This window comes from Cervus canadensis, chromosome 5, assembly GCF_019320065.1.
Source record: "Cervus canadensis isolate Bull #8, Minnesota chromosome 5, ASM1932006v1, whole genome shotgun sequence".
Taxonomy (NCBI): domain Eukaryota; kingdom Metazoa; phylum Chordata; class Mammalia; order Artiodactyla; family Cervidae; genus Cervus; species Cervus canadensis.
Window position 1 is genome coordinate 14,083,254 of NC_057390.1, and position 20,338 is coordinate 14,103,591.

General features: G+C 36.4%; 1 protein-coding gene across 5 annotated transcripts in view; it reads right to left on the bottom strand.

Moving 5' to 3' along the window:
• MEMO1 (mediator of cell motility 1) overlaps positions 1-20,338 on the bottom strand; it is a 116,096-nt gene that overhangs the window by 16,569 nt on the left and 79,189 nt on the right. For all 5 annotated transcript variants that reach the window (XR_006269385.1, XM_043468260.1, XM_043468259.1 and 2 more), the window contains one exon: positions 3,705-3,847. Coding sequence is in view for 4 of the 5 variants with exons in the window: in XM_043468260.1 (XP_043324195.1) it covers positions 3,705-3,847 (143 nt within the window). In the remaining variant the exon portion in view is untranslated. The remainder of the gene's footprint in view (positions 1-3,704; positions 3,848-20,338) is intronic.

Genomic DNA, 20,338 nt, shown 5'->3' on the forward strand with positions numbered 1-20,338 from the left:
CTGCTGAAGTGACTGTAGTATAAACCTTATTCATATTTTAACAAAATAATTTATCATTAACTTTTACCAAATAAATTTACTGAAACTGATTTGAAATTAAAACTATCATTTAAAAGGAAAATTATTTAATAAATAGAAGTGTGAATCCACTTTAAAGAATCAACTTCTGTTAGATCCAGTTTCATTTAGAAACTTCTCAGAAGTTAACTGAAAATTATGTTAACAAAAGCTGTCAATAATCTAAATTTGAAAGTATAAAGTTCGGGATGATCAGGAAAAAGCAAGTATTAACAGAATATATGGAAAAGAGCAAAAATAAAACTCAGGAAAACAGAATATAAATTCTACTAACTAGAAAAACTAAAAAGTCCTGACAACAGACAAAATTCTCTATGATGGAGCCATCCAACAGGATGTGGAACTTGGTAAGCGCACAATGCATGGGGACAGCATTACTTAACCATGATAAAAGTCATACTAGCAGCAAATGTCCTTTCGCTTATGTTACTCTTCCTGATATTTAAACGTTATCAGAGAAACACCATTTTGGCCTCCTAAAAAGCAGGGAGATCCAAATGAGGGGACAGAAAGACAGGGCACAATAGAATCCAGGTTCCAAACTGTCCCTTTGCTTGTCTCATTCAAAAAGAAAAATTGAGAGTATTTTAATCTATTTTTTTCTTTCTCCAATGTCTCTCTCACGTGTAAACAAGAGCTAAGTGGAATCAGAAAGATGAACCTCTTTAAAGCAAACCACCCCTTTAAAAAAATAATTTTTATAATGGACATTGGCTAACAAATAAGGTTGACAAGGCAAAATCCTTCTAGTTACACACATATAGGTCTCTCAACTGTCTCTATCATCAAGTTTTTCATTTTATTTTTCACAGTATAAAAAGAGAAACAACCACTAGAAATAAAGATGTCGTAACTACCAGTACCCTAACATATTATTCAACAAAAACGAAAAAAAATTCCACTGTATATATCTGAGCAATTGGTCAACTGTACCATAATCAAATGACTCCTCTTAAAAAAAAAAAAAAACAGCTATTCAGAAATGTGAAGTGTGTTAAAAGCCTAACTCAATGAAACTTTTAAGATCTCTGAGTACTTGAGAAAATAAATCTTTCCTGTGAAATGATTTTGAATTCAGTGTTATCATTACTTAAGTATGATAAAATCAATCTGCATAGTATCATTAAAATAAGAAGAAACTAAGTATTGTAGTCATGAGAAAAGGCTAGATTTTTGAGCTGGAAATTACTGTTCATTCATATAGGAAAGAGGACCAATGCCACTAGAGCATGAATTTGAAAAATATGAAATTTAATTTAAGTAAACACAGTTTAATCCATAACTAGCCAATGATTCATATTATTTCAGTAGGCATGTAAAGGAGAAAAGGAAGCTTACTTTACAAGAGTGGCCGTCACCATTACAGTGTAGAAAGGAGTCTACCAATTTTGGAATAGTGTCCATGTAACTCTTTCCACCTACACCCAAACCTCCATCAAATTTCTTAACAAGAATTAGTACAGTGCTTTCCATAAGTACAAAATAAGCATTTAATTAGTATTATTAGCGACAGTTATACTGAAAAAATAAACACTTGGAAAGGTTCTATTACTTAACCACTAAATGTAAATATAAATATGTTTTAGTCTCTTGACAATTTCAATAGCTAACATTTACCAGACTTTGGAAAGTTTGACTTCTTTTTTGTAATTATAACCAGAAAATTCGATCCTGCAATTTAAATTCCAAAATTTTCAAGAAATCAGTAGATTAAGTGGCCTAAACAATTTTCTGAAGATGTAAATAGATATAAAACAAAATTTGTTTTTCTCTCTCAACATTCTACTTAAATACAGTAGTGGACTAGGATTTTCTTTATAATCATCAATGAGGTAAAAAGGATGAGTTCAAATAAAAGCAACATTAAAACATCTACTTGTCTTTTAAGTGGATTTATGCTGTGATTGTACTATACCAACCTTGAAGGAGAGTCTAGGCCCTGAAGAATACTATCATATCAGGGAAGTGAATTATTTAAGTCACGAAGTGATTTTAAACAATTCAAAGAGCCTTAAAAGTGAAGAGGAAGGGACACATGCTTTAGGAACTTTAAATTTCTAAAACATGCTTTATTCATAATGCTGAGAAAATTGCTTTCCCCCCAATAATGATACTCCCTTGTTTTATTACTAAACTTCAAAATCCCCAAGAAAAGAACCCCTTCAGATCTAAGTAATACACTTATATCCATAAAAAATAACTTCTGTCAAAGGTAGCAAACCAACTAGCAAATAGAATTTGTTATTAAAGAACCCTGAGAGCCTTTTAAGGAATTTGGCAAGGTAGCAGACAGAGCTACCTGAGTACCCTAAACTAGGGTTTTCAACCTCAGCACTATCGACATGTGGGCAAGATAATCTTGAACATTATAGGATGTTTACCTAACAGCTTTGCTGGACTCTACTCATTAGATGCCAATAGCATCCCCACCTCCTTCCCACTCCAGCTATGAGGACCAAAACTATCTCCAGTCTTTTCCAAATGTCTCCTGCGGAGATAATCAGCCCCAGCTGAGAAATCAGTGATAAAATATTTATCTATACCATTAGGGAGAATGGTTCTCTTGAACTGAAATCTCAAGGCCACACACAGTGTAGCGTGACGTAAGAGAAGAAGAAACCAGCCTATCCACGCCTGATAAATGGTGAATCAACTCTGGCAATCAATGACAACACATGTAAAGGCCAGGGCTCCCTAGAGCTCATTAAAGGTGTTTTTCTGGCCATTATGTAGCTTAAAATTTATGGTGTTGTGCCTTATGTTTTCACCATAATCAAAGAAACAACTGAAGAATGAACAGATATTGACATCCTTAAACCATTAAATCAATGAGTCAAAGAGTGTCCTAAAAGGAATAGGATTCAGAAACATTCTATCACAGTAATGGATAAACAGAACAAACTGTATCCAAAGAATTCAAGAAAAAAAAATTTAACTAAAAGAGGCATCCATAAACATCTCACTTCCTTTATGATCTATTCACTGTGACGCTTCCTTATTTTTTTTAATTCATAATAATAACAAAAATCTCTTCGAAGTTCTTTTCCTTATGAACCAGTGAAAACCACAGCGCTAGTAACTAACATGTTACAATCTCTGGAGGATACTTTGGAGGTATAATCTTTGGAGGCAACTATGAGCAAAACTTAAGCACCAAAGGCAAAAAAAGAAAGAAGAAAGGACTAATTACAAAAAAAAAAAAAAAAAAGAAGAAGAAAAGAAATGTGGAGCAAGACTGGCATAGCACACAGTGCTCTTCTTCGTTCCAAAGAACATTTGTTTTATCTGCCAAAAAACTAACTTCAGAGAATCTATCACACAGCTCTACCTAGAAATGAGATTAAAAGATCTTAACTCCTACTAACCTAAGTATCTAAGCAAGGATGCCCTCACAGTGTGAATCCAATTATACCAGTCGCCTTTGGAAATGTATCTATAATCCCCTATTACAACCTCATCCTTTTTAAATGACCAAGAGTTTTTCATTCACCTTTATATATTATTGCTAAAAGTGTAACTTGCCAAGGAAAGTGATAAATAACTGAAGATCAGAGCTTAGAAAGAAAAGATACCTTTAACCACAAGTACATAATCTCTACCATGAAATGTTAAAATCTAGAACTTACCCCAATGGCAGAAATCAGAAGAAACCACAAAGAGATTACTAGGATCCGCTAGGTATTTACTGAAGAGTTTTCCGAATTCCTGTTCTTTTGACTCACTCAGAGCTCCAACCAATACAGGAATAATGGTAAACTCATCCTTATGGCTTAAAGAAAACAGAAGAAAAAAAAAAGTCATTTAAAAAATATAATAAAAATAGGTTTCCAATGCTTGGCACTAAAAAATAGAACATTTATTAACAGTGGTATGGATAATATATATAATGTTGTTGAATCCTTAAAATCTATAAATTAATATTTAAAGAAAACCATTTAAAAATGAGGTACAGAATATTAAAAATATCTGTTTAAATTACAGAAATGTACAATAGTTCTTTAGGTAAAGGAGCTCGGTAAACAAAGCTATTTTACTACTAACAATATCATCAAATATAAAAGTAAGCTCATCAAACCACTATCATCAATCTTCTCAACTACCCACAAAAGCTACAATCATCTCTGCCCAATGCTTCTGCAGTTTAAAAGAGCATTAAATTCTTCCTTACTTAATTCTGATTGTAAACACCACCATTTCTGGCACTAGCTCTATAAACCTGCCAAGTGAGACCCACAAAACTTATCTTGGCTCCCAAAAGATTCACCAGCTGCACCTCACACCTAAACTAATTAAACAGATACAGGACAGTCTGAAGATACAACTCAAATTTCACTGGCATCTAGGATGGACATAGAATTCAAGGAAATAGGTATTAATTTCTGGCAGCAAGAAAAAGATACCACGCCCATCCACAATGTCTACAGCATATTTACACTTTTTCACTCTAGAGATTGAAAGAGTATGGAAAAGGAACAAAGCGAATTAAGAATAACCTGATGGGCTACAGAAACAGACCTTTAACATTTTCATGTGGTGAAATTTAACTTACATATATTCAGTACTATTTATATTCTAAATGACCCCAGAGTTGACATTTTAGAAACATGACTCATGCTTATCTGACTTGTTCTGAACAGAACTTAACAAAAAAAGAATCTTATAATATATGGTTTTTAATATGATCATTTGGCACTTAATTGATGTAGGACAAACAGAACTTATAGAAGGGTCTGTAAAAAAAAACAAAAAAAACTAGGTTTAAGTATTACCAAAATAAATGTTAGCTCAACTTCATAAAGCTAAATTCAGGGCACCCAAGCGCCTCCCCCAAAAAGGCCCCCTTACCCTTGTCAATTGCGAAATAAACAGATCATACAGATCTCCAGTCCCTCTGCAATGCAGGGGCTTCTTGGGCAGAATCTGCATCTATGGAGTAAGAAAAAAACAGGAAGCTGGCAGAGGAAGCTGCCATGGGATATCTCTTTCTATGATTCTTACCACTGTGCTTCACAACTGCGTGAATGAATAGGGGCTTTTCAGTAAGGTAAGAATGATTATCAAATGAAAGAAAAGAATTTGTACTCTAGCAAAAAATTCAAGAAGATTATGAGTTGTTCTAACTTCAAGTACTACCTACATAAATAAAAACACTAAGATCATTAAAATGACACAGTAGGGAAGCAGAGTATAAAAACAAGAAGTCAGAAGAAACAGGTTCAAGTACTATTTCTATCACATACAGACAAATGTTGAGTGCAGAGGTAAGTTACTAACCTAAAAATTTATCTTATTTATAAAATGATCATAATTACAATACCTAATTCATAAAACTGTTACAAAGTGAGGAATACTGTAAGCAAAGTACTTCGTCAATGTTGGTTTACCCTGGAGAAACATCACAAGTCTACTCTGTAAGAGCCACCTAACCTCAGTTTGAGCTATCTACACAGGGGTAAAAGTCTCATACTATTGAGAAATTCAACCTCTGAATCAAGATCATCCATCCACCTCTTTGCCATTTCGCTTTTCAAAAAATTATTGTTACTATTGTTCTCTATCCCCACAAAGCATAAATCTAAGAAGACAGCATTTGGCTTTGAAATGTGATATTCCTATAAAAAGTCCAGAATCCAAGTTGTGAAGCTGGTCTTCCCTAGCGAAGGAGTATAAAATTTCGCCCTCAAACAATTATAAAACTGAATAAACCTGTCCAAAAAACAACCATTTTGTGCTCTGAAAATCAAGCAAAGACCAAAAAATACAATAAGAAGAGTTAATTCCTGAAAAATACAATGAGTTTTTGAGAACAGTGCAAGTCTGGCATCTTACCAGGAACTGCCTCTATCCTCCTTCCTCCAACATTACGGTAAACGCAAGGTGAGGCTGGCCTCGCTATGAAAAACCAGCAGCTTTGCTGTTGAAAGAGGTTGACTTTGACTTGGGGCAGAGAGCAGAATACCCACACCCAGCAGGAAACAGAAAATCCTGCCACTTTTGTAGCCTGAAATGACCACACCATTTGAGGCAAGCCACAAACCTGAGGACTACCGAGAAATCTAACAGGGAGGTCCTGGGAAGGAGAGAGCCATATAGGGACAGGATAAATTCCCACGTTCTGAGAAGATGCCCTGGCTGAACAGGAGGCAGCACACGTGTGCAGGGGAGGTCCAGAAGGCTGAAGCCCCCCCAAGTGCCAGGGAGTCGGGAGGGTGGGAGCAAGCACAAAGGCCAGGGGAGACCACGGACAGCAAGCTCTTCCGCGTCCCTGGCTGCCTGGAAACAAGGATGTACACCAGCACAGGGAGGCCAGAGAAGACCCAAGAGAAAGCAGAGGAGGCAAACGTGAAGACTTCTAGTGTTCTCCCCAAAACAGTCACGGCCCACCAGCTCATGGTGAAAGCTATATAGGCTCGACTTCCAAACAAACAGTAGCTAGCACTAAGCAGTGTAGACACCAGCGTGAGCTCTAGAAAGTCGAGGTAAAAACGAGTAAGAATGTTTTAAAAGCTGAGGAGATGCATCAGTAGCCAAACCCTGTGACAAAGATTCTGCAGACAGAGTCTATGAAAGGTACTGTTTTTAACAAATGAGGGCTTCCCTGGTAGCTCAGCAGTAAAGAATCCACCTGTCAGAGCAGGAGGTGCCAGTTCAATAGCTGGTCCAGGAAGATCCTACATGCCTCAGAGCAACTAAGTCTGTGTGCCACAACTACTGAGCCTGTGCCCGGAAGCCTGGGAGCTGCAACTATTGAAGCCCGCACACCCCAGAGCCTATGCTCCACAAGACAAAACCACTGCAATGAGAAGCCCACACACCACAACAAACAGCAGCCCCTGTCTGCTGCAACTAGTAAAGCCACGAAGACCCAGCGCAGCCAAAAATAAATAAATGAGTGAATGAAACCACCACCACCATCATCTGAAGAAAAACATTAATAAAATTACAATAAAGTTGTTATAATATACTGTACTATGTAAAAGTTCAGTTTCAAGGAAAAAAAAATTCTGAGTCAAAGAACAAAGAAACTGTAACCCATTCCTGGGGGCAAGGAGAGAGCTAGCAGAAGTTGTACAAGTGGAATCAGACAGACAGATTTTAAGAGTTATGTGCTCACTCAGTTGTGTCCGACTCTTTGCAGCCCCATGGGCCGTAGCCTGCCAGGCTTCTCTGTCCATGTAATTTTCCAGGAAAGAATACTGGAGTGGGGTATCTTTTCCTACTCCAGGGGATCTTCCTGGCCCAGGAATTAAACCCACATCTACTACACTGGCAGGCAGATTCTTTACCACTAGCATCACCTGGGAAGCCCCTAAAGTTATTATAAACATATTCAAAGAAATAAAGGAAAGTATGCTTTTAAAAGTTTAATGTATACATATATACAATGACTACAGCAAATATCAACAAAGAAATGTAAAACATTAAAAAGAACCAAAGGAAAATTTTGGAATTGAAAACTATAACTGAAATGAAAAATTCACTATATGGTCTGAAGAGGAAAATCAATATTACATAAAGAATCAATAAAATTGAAGACAAAATAAGTTATCCAATCTGAAGAACAGAGGGAAAAAAATGAATACAGCACTGGAGACGGGTACACAACATCAAATACATGAGGATGCACACAATGCGGGTCCCACAAAAGTTACAGGAAAAAAGTTAGAAAAAATAATGGCTGAAAACTTCCCAAATTTCATGAAACATTTATCTAAAGATCAAAAACACTCAACAACCCAAATTAGCTAAGTATAAAAAGATTCCCAACTTAGATATAGCATAATGAACTGATGAAAACCAAAGACAAAGAGAAACTCGTGAAAGCAGCGAAAAGAAAATGACTCGTTAGCTACAGAACAGTCTTTTCAACAAACAGTATTGGGATAATTGCATAATCCATAGGACAAAAAGTGAAATCAGACCTTTACCTCGTACCATACACAAATTGGATCATCAATTCAGTTCAGTTCAGTCGCTCAGTCGTGTCTGACTCTTTGAGACCCCATGAATCACAGCACGCCAGGCCTCCCTATCCATGACCAACTCCTGGAGCTTACTCAAACTCATGCCCATCGAGTCGGTGATGCCATCCAGCCATTTCATCCTCGGTCATCCCCTTCTCCTCCTGCCCCCAATCCCTCCCAGCATCAGGGTCTTTTCCAATGAATCAACTCTTCGCATCAGGTGGCCAAAGTACTGGAGTTTCAGCTTCAACATCAGTCCTTCCAATGAACACCCAGGACTGATCTCCTGCAGTCCCTGCAGTCCAAGGGACTCTCAAGAGTCTTCTCCAACACCACAGTTCAAAAGCATCAATTCTTCAGCACTCAGCTTTCTTCACAGTCCAACTCTCACATCCATACACGACCACTGGAAAAACCATAGCCTTAACCAGACAGACCTCCGTTGGCAAAGTAATGTCTCTGCTTTTTAATATGCTGTCTAGGTTGGTCATAATTTCCTTCCAAGGAGTAAGCATCTTTTAATTTCATGCCTGCAGTCACCATCTGCAGTGATTTTGGAGCCCAAAAAAATAAAGTCTGACAGTTTCTACTGTCTCCCCATCTATTTCCCATGAGGTGATGGAACCAGATGCCATGATCTTAAGTTTCCTGAATGTTAAGCTTTAAGCCAACTTTTTCACTCTCCTCTTTCACTTTCATCAAGAGGCTCTTTAGTTCTTCTTCACTTTCTGCCATAAGGGTGGTGTCATCTGCATATCTGAGGTTATTGATATTTCTCCTAGCAGTCTTGATTCCAGTTTGTGCTTCTTCCAGCCCAGCGTTTCTCATGATGTACTCTGCATATAAGTTAAATAAGCAGGTTGACAATATACAGCCTTGACATACTCCTTTTCCTATTTGGAACTAGTCTGTTGTTCCATGTCCAGTTCTAACTGTTGCTTCCTGACCTGCATACAGGTTTCTCAAGAGGCAGGTCAGGTGGTCTGGTGTTCCCATCTCTTTCAGAATTTTCCACAGTTTGTGATCCACACAGTCAAAGGCGTTGGCATAGTCAACAAAGCAGAAACAGATGTTTTTCTGGAATTCTCTTGCTTTTTCGATGATCCAGCAGATGTTGGCAATTTGATCTCTGGTTCCTCTGCCTTTTCTAAAACCAGCTTGAACATCTGGAAGTTCACAGTTCATGTACTGCTGAGGCCTGGCTTGGAGAATTTTGAGCATTACTTTACTAGCGTGTGAGATGAGTGCAATTGTGCAGTAGTTTGAGCATTCTTTGGCATTGCCTTTCTTAGGGACTGGAATGAAAACGGACCTTTTCCAGTCCTGTGGCCACTGCTGAGTTTTCCAAATTTCCTGGCATGTTGAGTACAGCACTTTAACAGCATCATCTTTCAGGAGACACAACTATATTATAAGCTAAAATCGTAACACTTAGAGAACAGGGTTCAGCAAACATGTTTTGAAATGGGCCATACTTTAGATTTTCTGGGCTATACAATCTCTTTAGCAACTACGCAACTGTTACTGTAAAGAGAAAGCAGCCACAGTCAATAGGTAAATGAATGGGTGTGTCTATGCTCCGATAGAACATTACAATAACAAGCTGTTGGCTAGATATGGTCTGCAGGTTGTGTTTGCTGAGCATGTTCAAGAAGAGAAAATCTATGTAAGCCTAGATTAGGCAAAGATTTCTTGATACCAAAAGTGGAATCCATATAAGGAAAAAAAAAAAAGAAATTGAATTCATCAAGAACATTTGCTCTTCGATAAACACCATTAAGAAAACAAACAAGACATACCATGGGAAGAAATCTTTGCATATCAATAAAAAACTTATATCCAGAATACAAAAATCTCTCATAACTAAGTAAAAAGATAAATTTTCAAATTAAAACCAGGGCAAAATATATGAACAGACAATTCACAAAAGAAGATACACAAATGACTATCATATGAAAAGTTGCTCAACTCACAAGTCACTGCGGAGATGGCAAACTAAGACCACAGTCAGGTTACACTACACATCTGTCAGAAGGGTTGTAATGTAAAGACTGAAATTACCAGCTATTGGCCAGAATATGGAGAAACAGAACCCTCATGCTTTGTTCCCTAGAATATAAAATGCTGCTATCACCATGAAAAACACAGACTTATCATATGACTCAGCAATTCCATTCAAGCACCTATTCAAGGGAAATGGAAACATATATTCATATAAAGACTTGTAGAAGAATGTTTATAACATTATTCCTAATAGCCAAAAATGAAGATGATCCAAATGTCCATCAACTGGTGAATGGTTAAACAAAATGGGGCATATTCATACAATGGAATATCCATTTGGCAATAAAAAATGAATGAACCATTAATACACAGTGGAACCTGGATGAATCTGAAAAACAGTATGCTAAGTGAAAAAGGACCGACACATGTTGTATGATTCCATTTATTTAAAATTTCCAAAAAATACAAATCTACAGAGAAAGAAGGTAAATGGATACCTGAGGTTGAGAACAGAAGCACAAACTGCCCTCAAATGAACACAAGGTTTCTTTTTTGGGTGACAAAAAAGTTAAAATTAGACTGTGAGGGACTTCCCTAGTGGTCTAGTGGCTAAGACTCCATGTCCCCAATGCAGGGAGCCCAGGTTTGATCCCTGGTTAAGGAACTAGATCCCATATGCTGCAGCTAAAGATCCCACATGCTATAACTAAGATCCAGTGCAGCCAAATAAATAAATAAAAGTAAACAAAATATCCTTTTTTAAAAAACTAGATTTTGAAAATGTCTGCACTCTATAAATAACATCTGTCATCCATAAAAACAAGGTTAATAAAATCCACCTTACAAAATACCTATGAGCACTTTAGTAATACAGATTAAAGTTTTAGCCCTTCTTTTTCTGCCGTACGCTTTAACCCATGCTGCAGAAAATTGCTATATCCAAGATGTGTAACAAACAAAAAAACTTAAATCACAGAACCAATAGTGAAGTACTTTCCTTAAAAACAAAAAATATCACTCTATCACCAATGCTTTTACTGGTACAGAGTACAAAAAAGTCTAAACTCTAATGTAAAAATTCTAACATAAAAATGTGAATTCTGTAGCTAACACAGTTCTATAGTTAATGTTATAGTTGATAATACTATATGAACATCTGAAACTTGGTAAGTGTAGATTTTAAAAGTCCTCATCAGAAGAAAAATATGAATTCTAATATGAATATTCTAAGTGATAAGAAAATCATTTCAATGGCAGTTTTCACTAAATTAGTGGCATATAAATAACTGAAATCTTAAAAGTGATGACATTTTAAACTAGATCAAATACTGTATACAAATAGTTATTTGCTTATTCTTTCCATGGCATTTATTTGAATATTTTTCCTCTGAACAACATTGATGAACACGAGAATTTTCTTTTCTATACAAATCCTTCCAACTTCCCAAAGATTTTAGAAGCAGTCTAGAGCATCTCAGGTGAGAATTTTTTAAAAATCATAACTAAGCCAGTCAAAAGAAAAGCTATTCTTATCTCTAAGATGCTGAAGCTGTTGCCACAATAGCACTATATAATTTATTCTCCTCTCCTCTTTTAGATAGAAAATATTCACAGGGGGAAAAAAGAGGACAGAACATATATAGATAAATACTAAAAGTCTACTCTGATAGAAATAAAATATATTACAATCTTCTCAAATGTCTTATGGTACCTCTTGCTCATCCTTTTCATGGTCACAGAAACAAAAACTGTTCCATTACAATCAAATATGAAATTTTATTTATTTCGGAGATACTCCATGCTCTGTAATTCTAAAAAATGCTCTCTTCCTGATATACATGTACTAACCCAAATGAATCTTCTATGTTCATGAAAAAGAGAAACTGAGCAATATACAAAGAAAACATGTTTGTTCTAAGATCTCAATAAATGAAAATAAAAAAAAACCAAGATATATGCAGAAATACACAACCAGGAGTATGAAAGTCATAGGGTAAGAACACATGTGAAAATCACACCACTCTTGTGGCTGTCATTTAAGCTGGATGGGGGTAGAAAATCTCAGGCTGTTTTCCATGTCCACAGACAAGTCATTCCACTCTGTTAAAGAGTAACCACACAAGAGCATACCTTACTTTTCTCTGATGATCATTTTAAATAGTTGAAGACCTTGACTGAGGCCAAATCAGAAAGGAAAGAAGAATCTTAAGACCTAGTACAAACCTAAACTATAATAAGGGTTAAAATGGTATTCAGGTGAGTCAAAAATTCACAAAGTTGGAATGGCAATATGGCAGCCTGGAACTGGGGAAGTGGAAAGGGAATTCTGCAACTGGGTTAAATTCAGCAGATTTGTTGCTGAAATCTTTAGACAGGTCTATGGAGACTGGCCTTTGGGTAGCTAGCAACTTGGCTTCTGCAATGTTATTTAGATGGATTAAAGCTCTTTTTACCCACTTGGGACACAGTACCAGCTTGCCTACATTGTTCATAAATTATGTGATTATGACAAACACCTACTTTCCTTCTTGGAGTCTGGAATTTCAGTATAGCTGTGAGTAGTTACATAGGCAGAGTGTGTCTATATGACTAGCCCCTAACAAAAATCCTGGATTTAGAATCTTAAAGCAGGCGTCCCTGACCAGAAACACTGTACATGTGTTACAGTGCTGGAGGGACCACGTTCTGTTCAGCCCATCCCTATGGGAGGGAGAATGTTGGAAGCCTACATTTGGATTCCTCCATATTCTGCGTGACATGTCTTTTGTCCCTTGCTGGTCCTGCTGTGTATCACATTTTTTCTAATAAAACATAGTCATGATACATCTATGAGTCCTTCAAGTGAAGCTGGTCATGGAACCCTCAAAAAAGGTGTTAAAGGCACAGAGACAGAAAAAAATCATAATGTGGAGTTTCACGGAGCCCTATGTGGAAGAACTTGGCTAATCTTTTCCTCTTGATCAAAATCTCCTTCAACGACAGGGACACACATACAGATTAAATGCAGAATACTCTGAAGAACTTGGCTAATCTTTTCCTCTTGATCAAAATCTCCTTCAACGACAGGGACACACATACAGATTAAATGCAGAATACTCTGACTCACTGTGAGAAAGAATAAACTAGAAAGACCCAGAAAACATCAGGCAGAGCCAAAGAAACTGGGGAAAAAGAGAGGGAAAAGAGAGAAGGTAAACTGTCAATGACAACTAAAATTAACATTTAAGTCATTATAAATCTTTACTGCTTGATCAGGTAAGGGAATACAATGAGATTATCAAAATTAATTTCAAAAGGGTATACCTTTCTGAATTTCCACCCCGATAGGAAAAATAGTAAAAAAGATTTCACAAGGGCAGGCATATTTCAGGTACCAGAGAATCTTACTGAACTCTATTATCGAAACTCAACTGTTTGAAGCAAAACAGTACTACAATGAACTGGCCCAAGTTAGCTTTCAGAATTATGGTCATTCCAGTATTTTGATAGAAACATTCCAGTATTTTGATAGAAACAAGTCAACATTTCCATGCCCTATGCTCTCCTAAAATTATACCTGGTTTACATCAAAAAGAACATCTTGACCATCTCTGATAACTGTACACTCTTAGACGTTAAATGTATTTAAAATTATCTTCCTCTCCCACACAGAAATATTTACGAAGTATTCTTCATTCTCCCATAATCTGCTCAGTTTGCTATCCTATCCATCATTACTTTAGTTCAAAGCCTCCATGATTTCTAAACTATTTCTATCAGCCTCCTCCAACTCTAATCCATCCTTCACAGTACCATCATGCCATCAAAGGGGAATACTCTTACACTCAAGTTCTAATCATCTCCCTCTTTTTCTGAAGAACATTTACTAGCTCTATAACAATCATGGAATAAAATACAAATATCTTAAAATGACATTCAAGGTCCTTCATAATCCTGTCGCAACCAATCGTTCCAGCTTTCTAATCTTGGCCCTCTTTCTCTATGCCCCTACAAGGTTACCTATTCAATGTCTCCAGCCACATGGTGGTACCATATATGTGTGAAAGGTCAGGTAAGGTATATGATAACAAGTGGCAGAATCAATATCAAACTAACAACATTCATATCTGTGAAAAAGTTTTTCTACCTATGAAGGTCAAACAAAAGTCATCTAGAGACAGACCTCAGTTACTAAACCAGACTTCTGTAATTTCCACAAGCTAAGTCAAATAGGTTCCCGCTCTTAAAATTAGCCCTGGGTTTTCTGACTTATGCATTTTATATTTACAGTACTCTGTTTTCAACAAAAAAATCTGCCTCATTCTGTGAAAATTATAGCCATCCTCAAAGTCCACTCAAACATCATCTTCTTCATAATCCCCTAATTCAGCAATCACCTTCATCCCTTTTTTCTGTTTCTATAAACTCTTCAGTTGTATTTATTACATTTTGAATTAAATTATTTATTAATATACAGTTCTTATCTCTCCCACTGGACTATATGCTGAGGAAACACACAATATTTACTTGTTTGTGCATCACTCATTATTCCATGCACAATTAAGCAACTCTACTCATATCTGAAAAATTCAGATTAACCAAATTTTTTAATTTTGAAGGTTAAATTCAGTTCAGTCACTCAGTCATGTCTGACTCTTTGCAACCCCATGAACTGCAGCATGCCAGGCCTCCCTATCTATCACCAACTGCCGAAGTCTACCCAAACCCATATTCACTGAGTCAGTGATGCCATCCAACCATTCACCCTCTGTCGTCCCCTTCTCTTCCTGCCTTCAATCTTTCCTAGCATCAGGGTTTTTTACAATGAGTCAGCTTTTTCATCAGGCAGCCAAAGTACTGGAGTTTCAGCTTCAACATCAGTCCTTCCAATGAACACCCAGGACTGATTTCCTATAGGATGGACTGGTTGGATCTCCTTGCAGTCCAAGGGACTCTCAAGAGTCTTCTCCAACACCACAGTTCAAAAGCATCAATTCTTCAGCACTCAGCCTTCTTTATAGTCCAACTCTCACATCCATACATGACTACTGGAAAAACCATAACCTTGACTAGATGGACCTTTGTTGACAAAGGAATCTCTCTGCTTTTTAATATGCTGTCTAGGTTGGTCATAACTTTTCTTCTAAGGAGTAAGGATCTTTTAATTTCATGGCTGCAATCACCATTTGCAGTGATTTTGGAGCCCAAAAAAATAAAGGTAAATATCTTAAAAGCAATCAGATCTTTACATCAATAACTAGTAAAACTGGACAGGAAGGAATTACCACGATGGAGCCAAAATGAGTTTTGTTTACCAGCCTACTTAATTACTCCCTATAATAAAATACATTATTATTAATTTGTGATTAACAGAAACACTGGAAAAGGAAACATCTCTTGTGTGTTCTTGAGGAGGTGGCAAAGATAAAAGAAATCCTTTCTCTAACCCAAAATAACAAGTTTTAAATAATAAAATCAGAGCCATGAACTGGTAAAAAGTCTTTCAGAGAGAAGGAAAACGACATAGTTCATAAGCTTATATCGACACAAAAGAAAAGAAGCACATTAGAAAGGAATAAAAGAATATAAAATATCATCTTTGGTTTATTTCATTTTATTTTTCTTATTCTTAATTGATCTAACATAATGATTTGTTTAAAATAATTACAGCAATAATGTGATGAAAATTATAGTCTATGAATGATAACAATGTTATAAGGGATAAGAAAAAAAATTGTGAATACTGTAACATACCTGCATTGCATGAATCAGTACAGTGTTACTTGAAAGTATACTTGCATCAGTTGCAAATGTATGTTGCAAACTTTACAGCAACAACTAAAAAAGGTAAAAAGAAGTGTAACCTATGCTGAGAGGAAAGAAAATGAACTCATATTAAATGTTCAATTAAAATCAGAGGAAAAAGAAAAAGAGAGTAAGACAAGAAAGAACAAGAGCACTGAATAGAAAATGGTAAAAAATATAACAGATATTAATCCAACGATATCGATAATCTGTTAATAGGTGAGTGGAAAGGTAAGCTTTCATTTCAATCCCTAAGAAAGGCAATGCCAAAGAACGCTCAAACTACCGCACAATTGCACTCATCTCACCCGCTAGTAAGTAATGGTCAAAATTCTCCAAGTCAGGCTTCAGCAATACATGAACCGTGAACTTCCAGATGTTCAAACTGGATTTAGAAAAGGCAGAGGAACCCGAGATCAAATTGCCAACATCCGCTGGATCATCGAAAAAGCAAGAGAATTCCAGAAAGACATCTATTTCTGCTCTGTTGACTATGCCAAAGCCTTTGACTGTGTGGATCACAATAAAACGCTGGAAAATTCTGAAAGAGATGGACATACCAGACCACCTGACCTGCCTCTTGAGAAACCTGTCTGCAGGTCAGGAAGCAACAGTTAGAACTGGACATAGAACAACAGACTAGTACCAAATAGGAAAAGGAGTACATCAAGGCTGTGTATTATCACCCTGCTTATTTAACTTATATGCAGAGTACATCATGAGAAACGCTGGGCTGGAGGAAGCACAAGCTGGAATCAAGACTGCTGGGAGAAATATCAATAACCTCAGATATGCAGATGACACCACCCTTATTGCAGAAAGTGAAGAACTAAAGAGCCTCTTGATGAAAGTGAAAGAGGAGAGTGAAAAAGTTGGCTTAAAGCTCAACATTCAGAAAACTAACATCATGGCATCCGGTCCCATCACTTTATGGCAAATAGATGAGCAAACAGTGGAAACAGTGGCTGACTTTATTTTTTGGGGTCCCAAAATCACTGCAGATGGTGACTGCAGCCATGAAATTAAAAGGTGCTTACTCCTTGGAAGGAAAGTTATGACCAACCTAGATAGCATATTACAAAGCAGAGACATTCCTTTGTCAACAAAGGTCCGTCTAGTCAAGGCTATGGTTTTTCCAGTAGTCACGTATGGATGTGAGAGTTAGACTATAAAGAAAGCTGAGTGCAGGAGAATTGATGCTTTTGAACTGTGGTGTTGGAGAAGACTCTTGAGAATCCCTTGGACTGCAAGGAGATCCAACCAGCCCATCCTAAAGGAGATCAGTCCTGGGTGTTCATTGGAAGGACTGATGTTGAAGCTGAAACTCCAATATTTTGGTCACCTGATGAAAAGCTGACTCATTTGAAAAGACCCTGATGTTAGGAAAGACTGAGGGCAGGAGGAGAAGGGGATGACAGAGGATGAGATGGCTAGATGGCATCGCCGACTCAATGGACATGAGTTTGGGTAACCTCTGGGAGTTGGTGATGGACAGGGAGGCCTGGCGTGCTGCGGTTCATGGGGTTGCAAAGAGTTGGACATCACCGAGCCACTGAACTGAACTGAATCCAACGATATCAATAATCTTTTAATAGGTGAGTGGAAAGACTGACACAGCCATAAAATGGGCTATTATTAAACAACAAAGAAAAATAAGCTACCAAGCCATAAAAAGACTTGGAGGAATTTTGATAATATATTACTAAGTTCAAGAAATCAACCTGAAAAGGCTATATACTACATGATTCCAACTACACGATATTCCAGAAACTATACGGCTATGAAAACAATAAAAAGATCAGTAGTTACCAGGGGTTAGATGGATGTGGAGTGAAGAAAGAAGATAAATAGGTAGAGCACAGGGGATTTTTAGGACAGTAAAACTACTTTACATGGGACTATTAAAGGTAGACAGACATGAAATGAAGCATTTGGCAAAGCCATAGACTATACTAACACAAAGAGTGAATCTTAATTAAACTATGAACTTTATTTAATAATCACCTATCAATATTGGTTCCTCAATTTTAACAAATGTATTATACTAATATGAGATATTAAGTACAGGAAAAACTGTTCAGTTATTAGTAATTAATACCATAAAAGGCATTTGATAGTAGCTTTCTCACTCAGGGAACTCAAAAATATAATTAATAAGAATAAACACAAGAAATTACAAGAGTTAGGCTTAACAATCTGGATAAACTATACAAAATCAATATTTTTTAAAATATATTTAATGGTATAAGTACTGAAGTTGTCAAATCTTAACCACAGTGAATTTCTAAGATTGACTTGAACCTAAAACCTAAGATGAAAGATTTAAATACACTGTACTGTGCTTTTAAGCCATCCACGTTACAAAAATATTAGCAGTTAACAAAAAGTATCATATGGCTAAAAATATAATCATGTTTTTACAGCGAACATAAGTATTTTTACAGAGCCTTGTTTCTCAAACACTTCAAAAGTTACTAAAGAATTCTACTACTTATTTTGCACATTTTTCTGAACAAAAAATTATTAAAACTGAAGCAAAGGAATTGTTCTATATCTTGACGGTGTTGGATATTTAGAAATCTACATTTATCAATATTCATAGCTTTCTATGTTATAAAGAATACATCTTACAGTGACCCAAAAATCAATTAAAATTTTTAACTATAAACAAAGAATAAATGGGAATAATACAGAGAAAGGAATAAAAGGAGGGAAAGATAACAGCGTAAAATGCAAAGAAAAAGAAGTGGGATCATGTTGTTAATTTTAGGAGTGTGTGTTAGTCGCTCAGTCATGTCCAACTTTTTGCGACCCAATGCACTGTTGCCTACCAGGCTCCTCCATCCACGAGATTTTCCAGACAAGAATACCGGAGTGGGTTGCCATTTACTTCTCCAAATTTTAGGAGTAAATAGCTTTTTCAAGAGAGATGATTTCTACATATCCCAACTTAACAATATCTCTCAAATGCAATTATATATAATATTAAAAATTATGAACTTCAATAGTAAAGATAATATATGGAAAAAAGGATCAGAATAAAATGCTTAAGATATGACCTCCTGTTTACATTTTAATTACACAAAAATGTGTATGTATAAGTCATATATATATATATATACACACACACACAAAAAAAAAACATATATGCATACATATATGTTAGCATTTCCATAATAATCTTCACTGTCAGTAAACACTGCTGAGGAGAATAAAAGAGGCTTTCAGTGCTCATTGTGTACGCTTTTAAATCAGGTACACTCATTTTTTAAAAGTCAACAAATTTAACTGAGCAAGGACATTATGGGTCATTTTATTTTCTCTTCTATATTACTCATTGTTTTTTTTTTAAGAAAGCTCTAATGAATATCACTTCTAAATCTGCTTAATATAAGAGAATTATAAACAATACACTTAAGATTTTTTTTAGCCCATAATAATTTTCATAATAGTGAAAAATGAGGGAAAAGTTTTAAAATTAGTCAACTGAAGTACTACATAGTCATATACTGTAAAGTCCTATGTATACCCAATTAAAAGGAGTTTAAAAAAAAAAACATGTAAATAGGTTCATGACATAAAAAGCAGCTAATTAAAAAAATCTGATCTCATTTTTGGGAAATATTTAATGAAAGTATTACAGATAGATTGCTATTAATTTATTCAACAATTAATTACTGAGAGCCTGTTGTTTGCCAGGTACTGAGATGGGTACAGAAGATAGAGTAGACCAGTTGCCCTAGAGTAGGGAATGGGTTAGGGAAGTACTAGAGAAGGGAAACAGACATATATACACATACAAATAATCTCCCGAAGAGCTATTTAACTGCAGGGCTACCGTGGTGGGCTACCTACAAACATAATCAACAGGATTACTCCCACCTCCGAATGCTCATGCCACTCCTCCCATCAGGTACAGAGTCAATTCTTCCTCCCCTTGAATCCAGTCTTCCAATTTGCGTTGCCAAGTAAAATACAGCACAAGTGACAGATACTGTGCCACTCCCAAGCCTAAAGATTAAGGGGCCTAAAACTTCTACTTACTTTCTTGCTACCCTGACTTGCCATGTACTTCAGGATAGATGAGCAGGAAACGGAAACCAATTGTAAAGAAAGGCCCTGAAGAAAAGTAACAACAAGTGGAGATAGGACCAAGATGAGAACTAAGGTGCCTAGTAGACAACCTACATTACAGCCCCAGACAGAAAGTGAGAGCACCCTGGAACCTCTAGCCTAAGTCAACCTATCTTAACTGACAGCAAATGAAATAGAGATGACTGGTCACCACTCATCCCTGACCACAAATTTCTAGCCCAAAGAATCATAAGGAATACAAAAAAAGGTACTTTAAGGTGATATGCCATGCTACAACTGATAACTGAGACCAAAAATGGGTGCCTGGAAAAGTGTATTACTAAAAGAGACACCTAGAAAAGATAATATTGGCTTTGGGGACAAGAGATAGGTAGAAGGTGAAAGGGCAACAAGGAGCCTGAAAAGCAAACGAG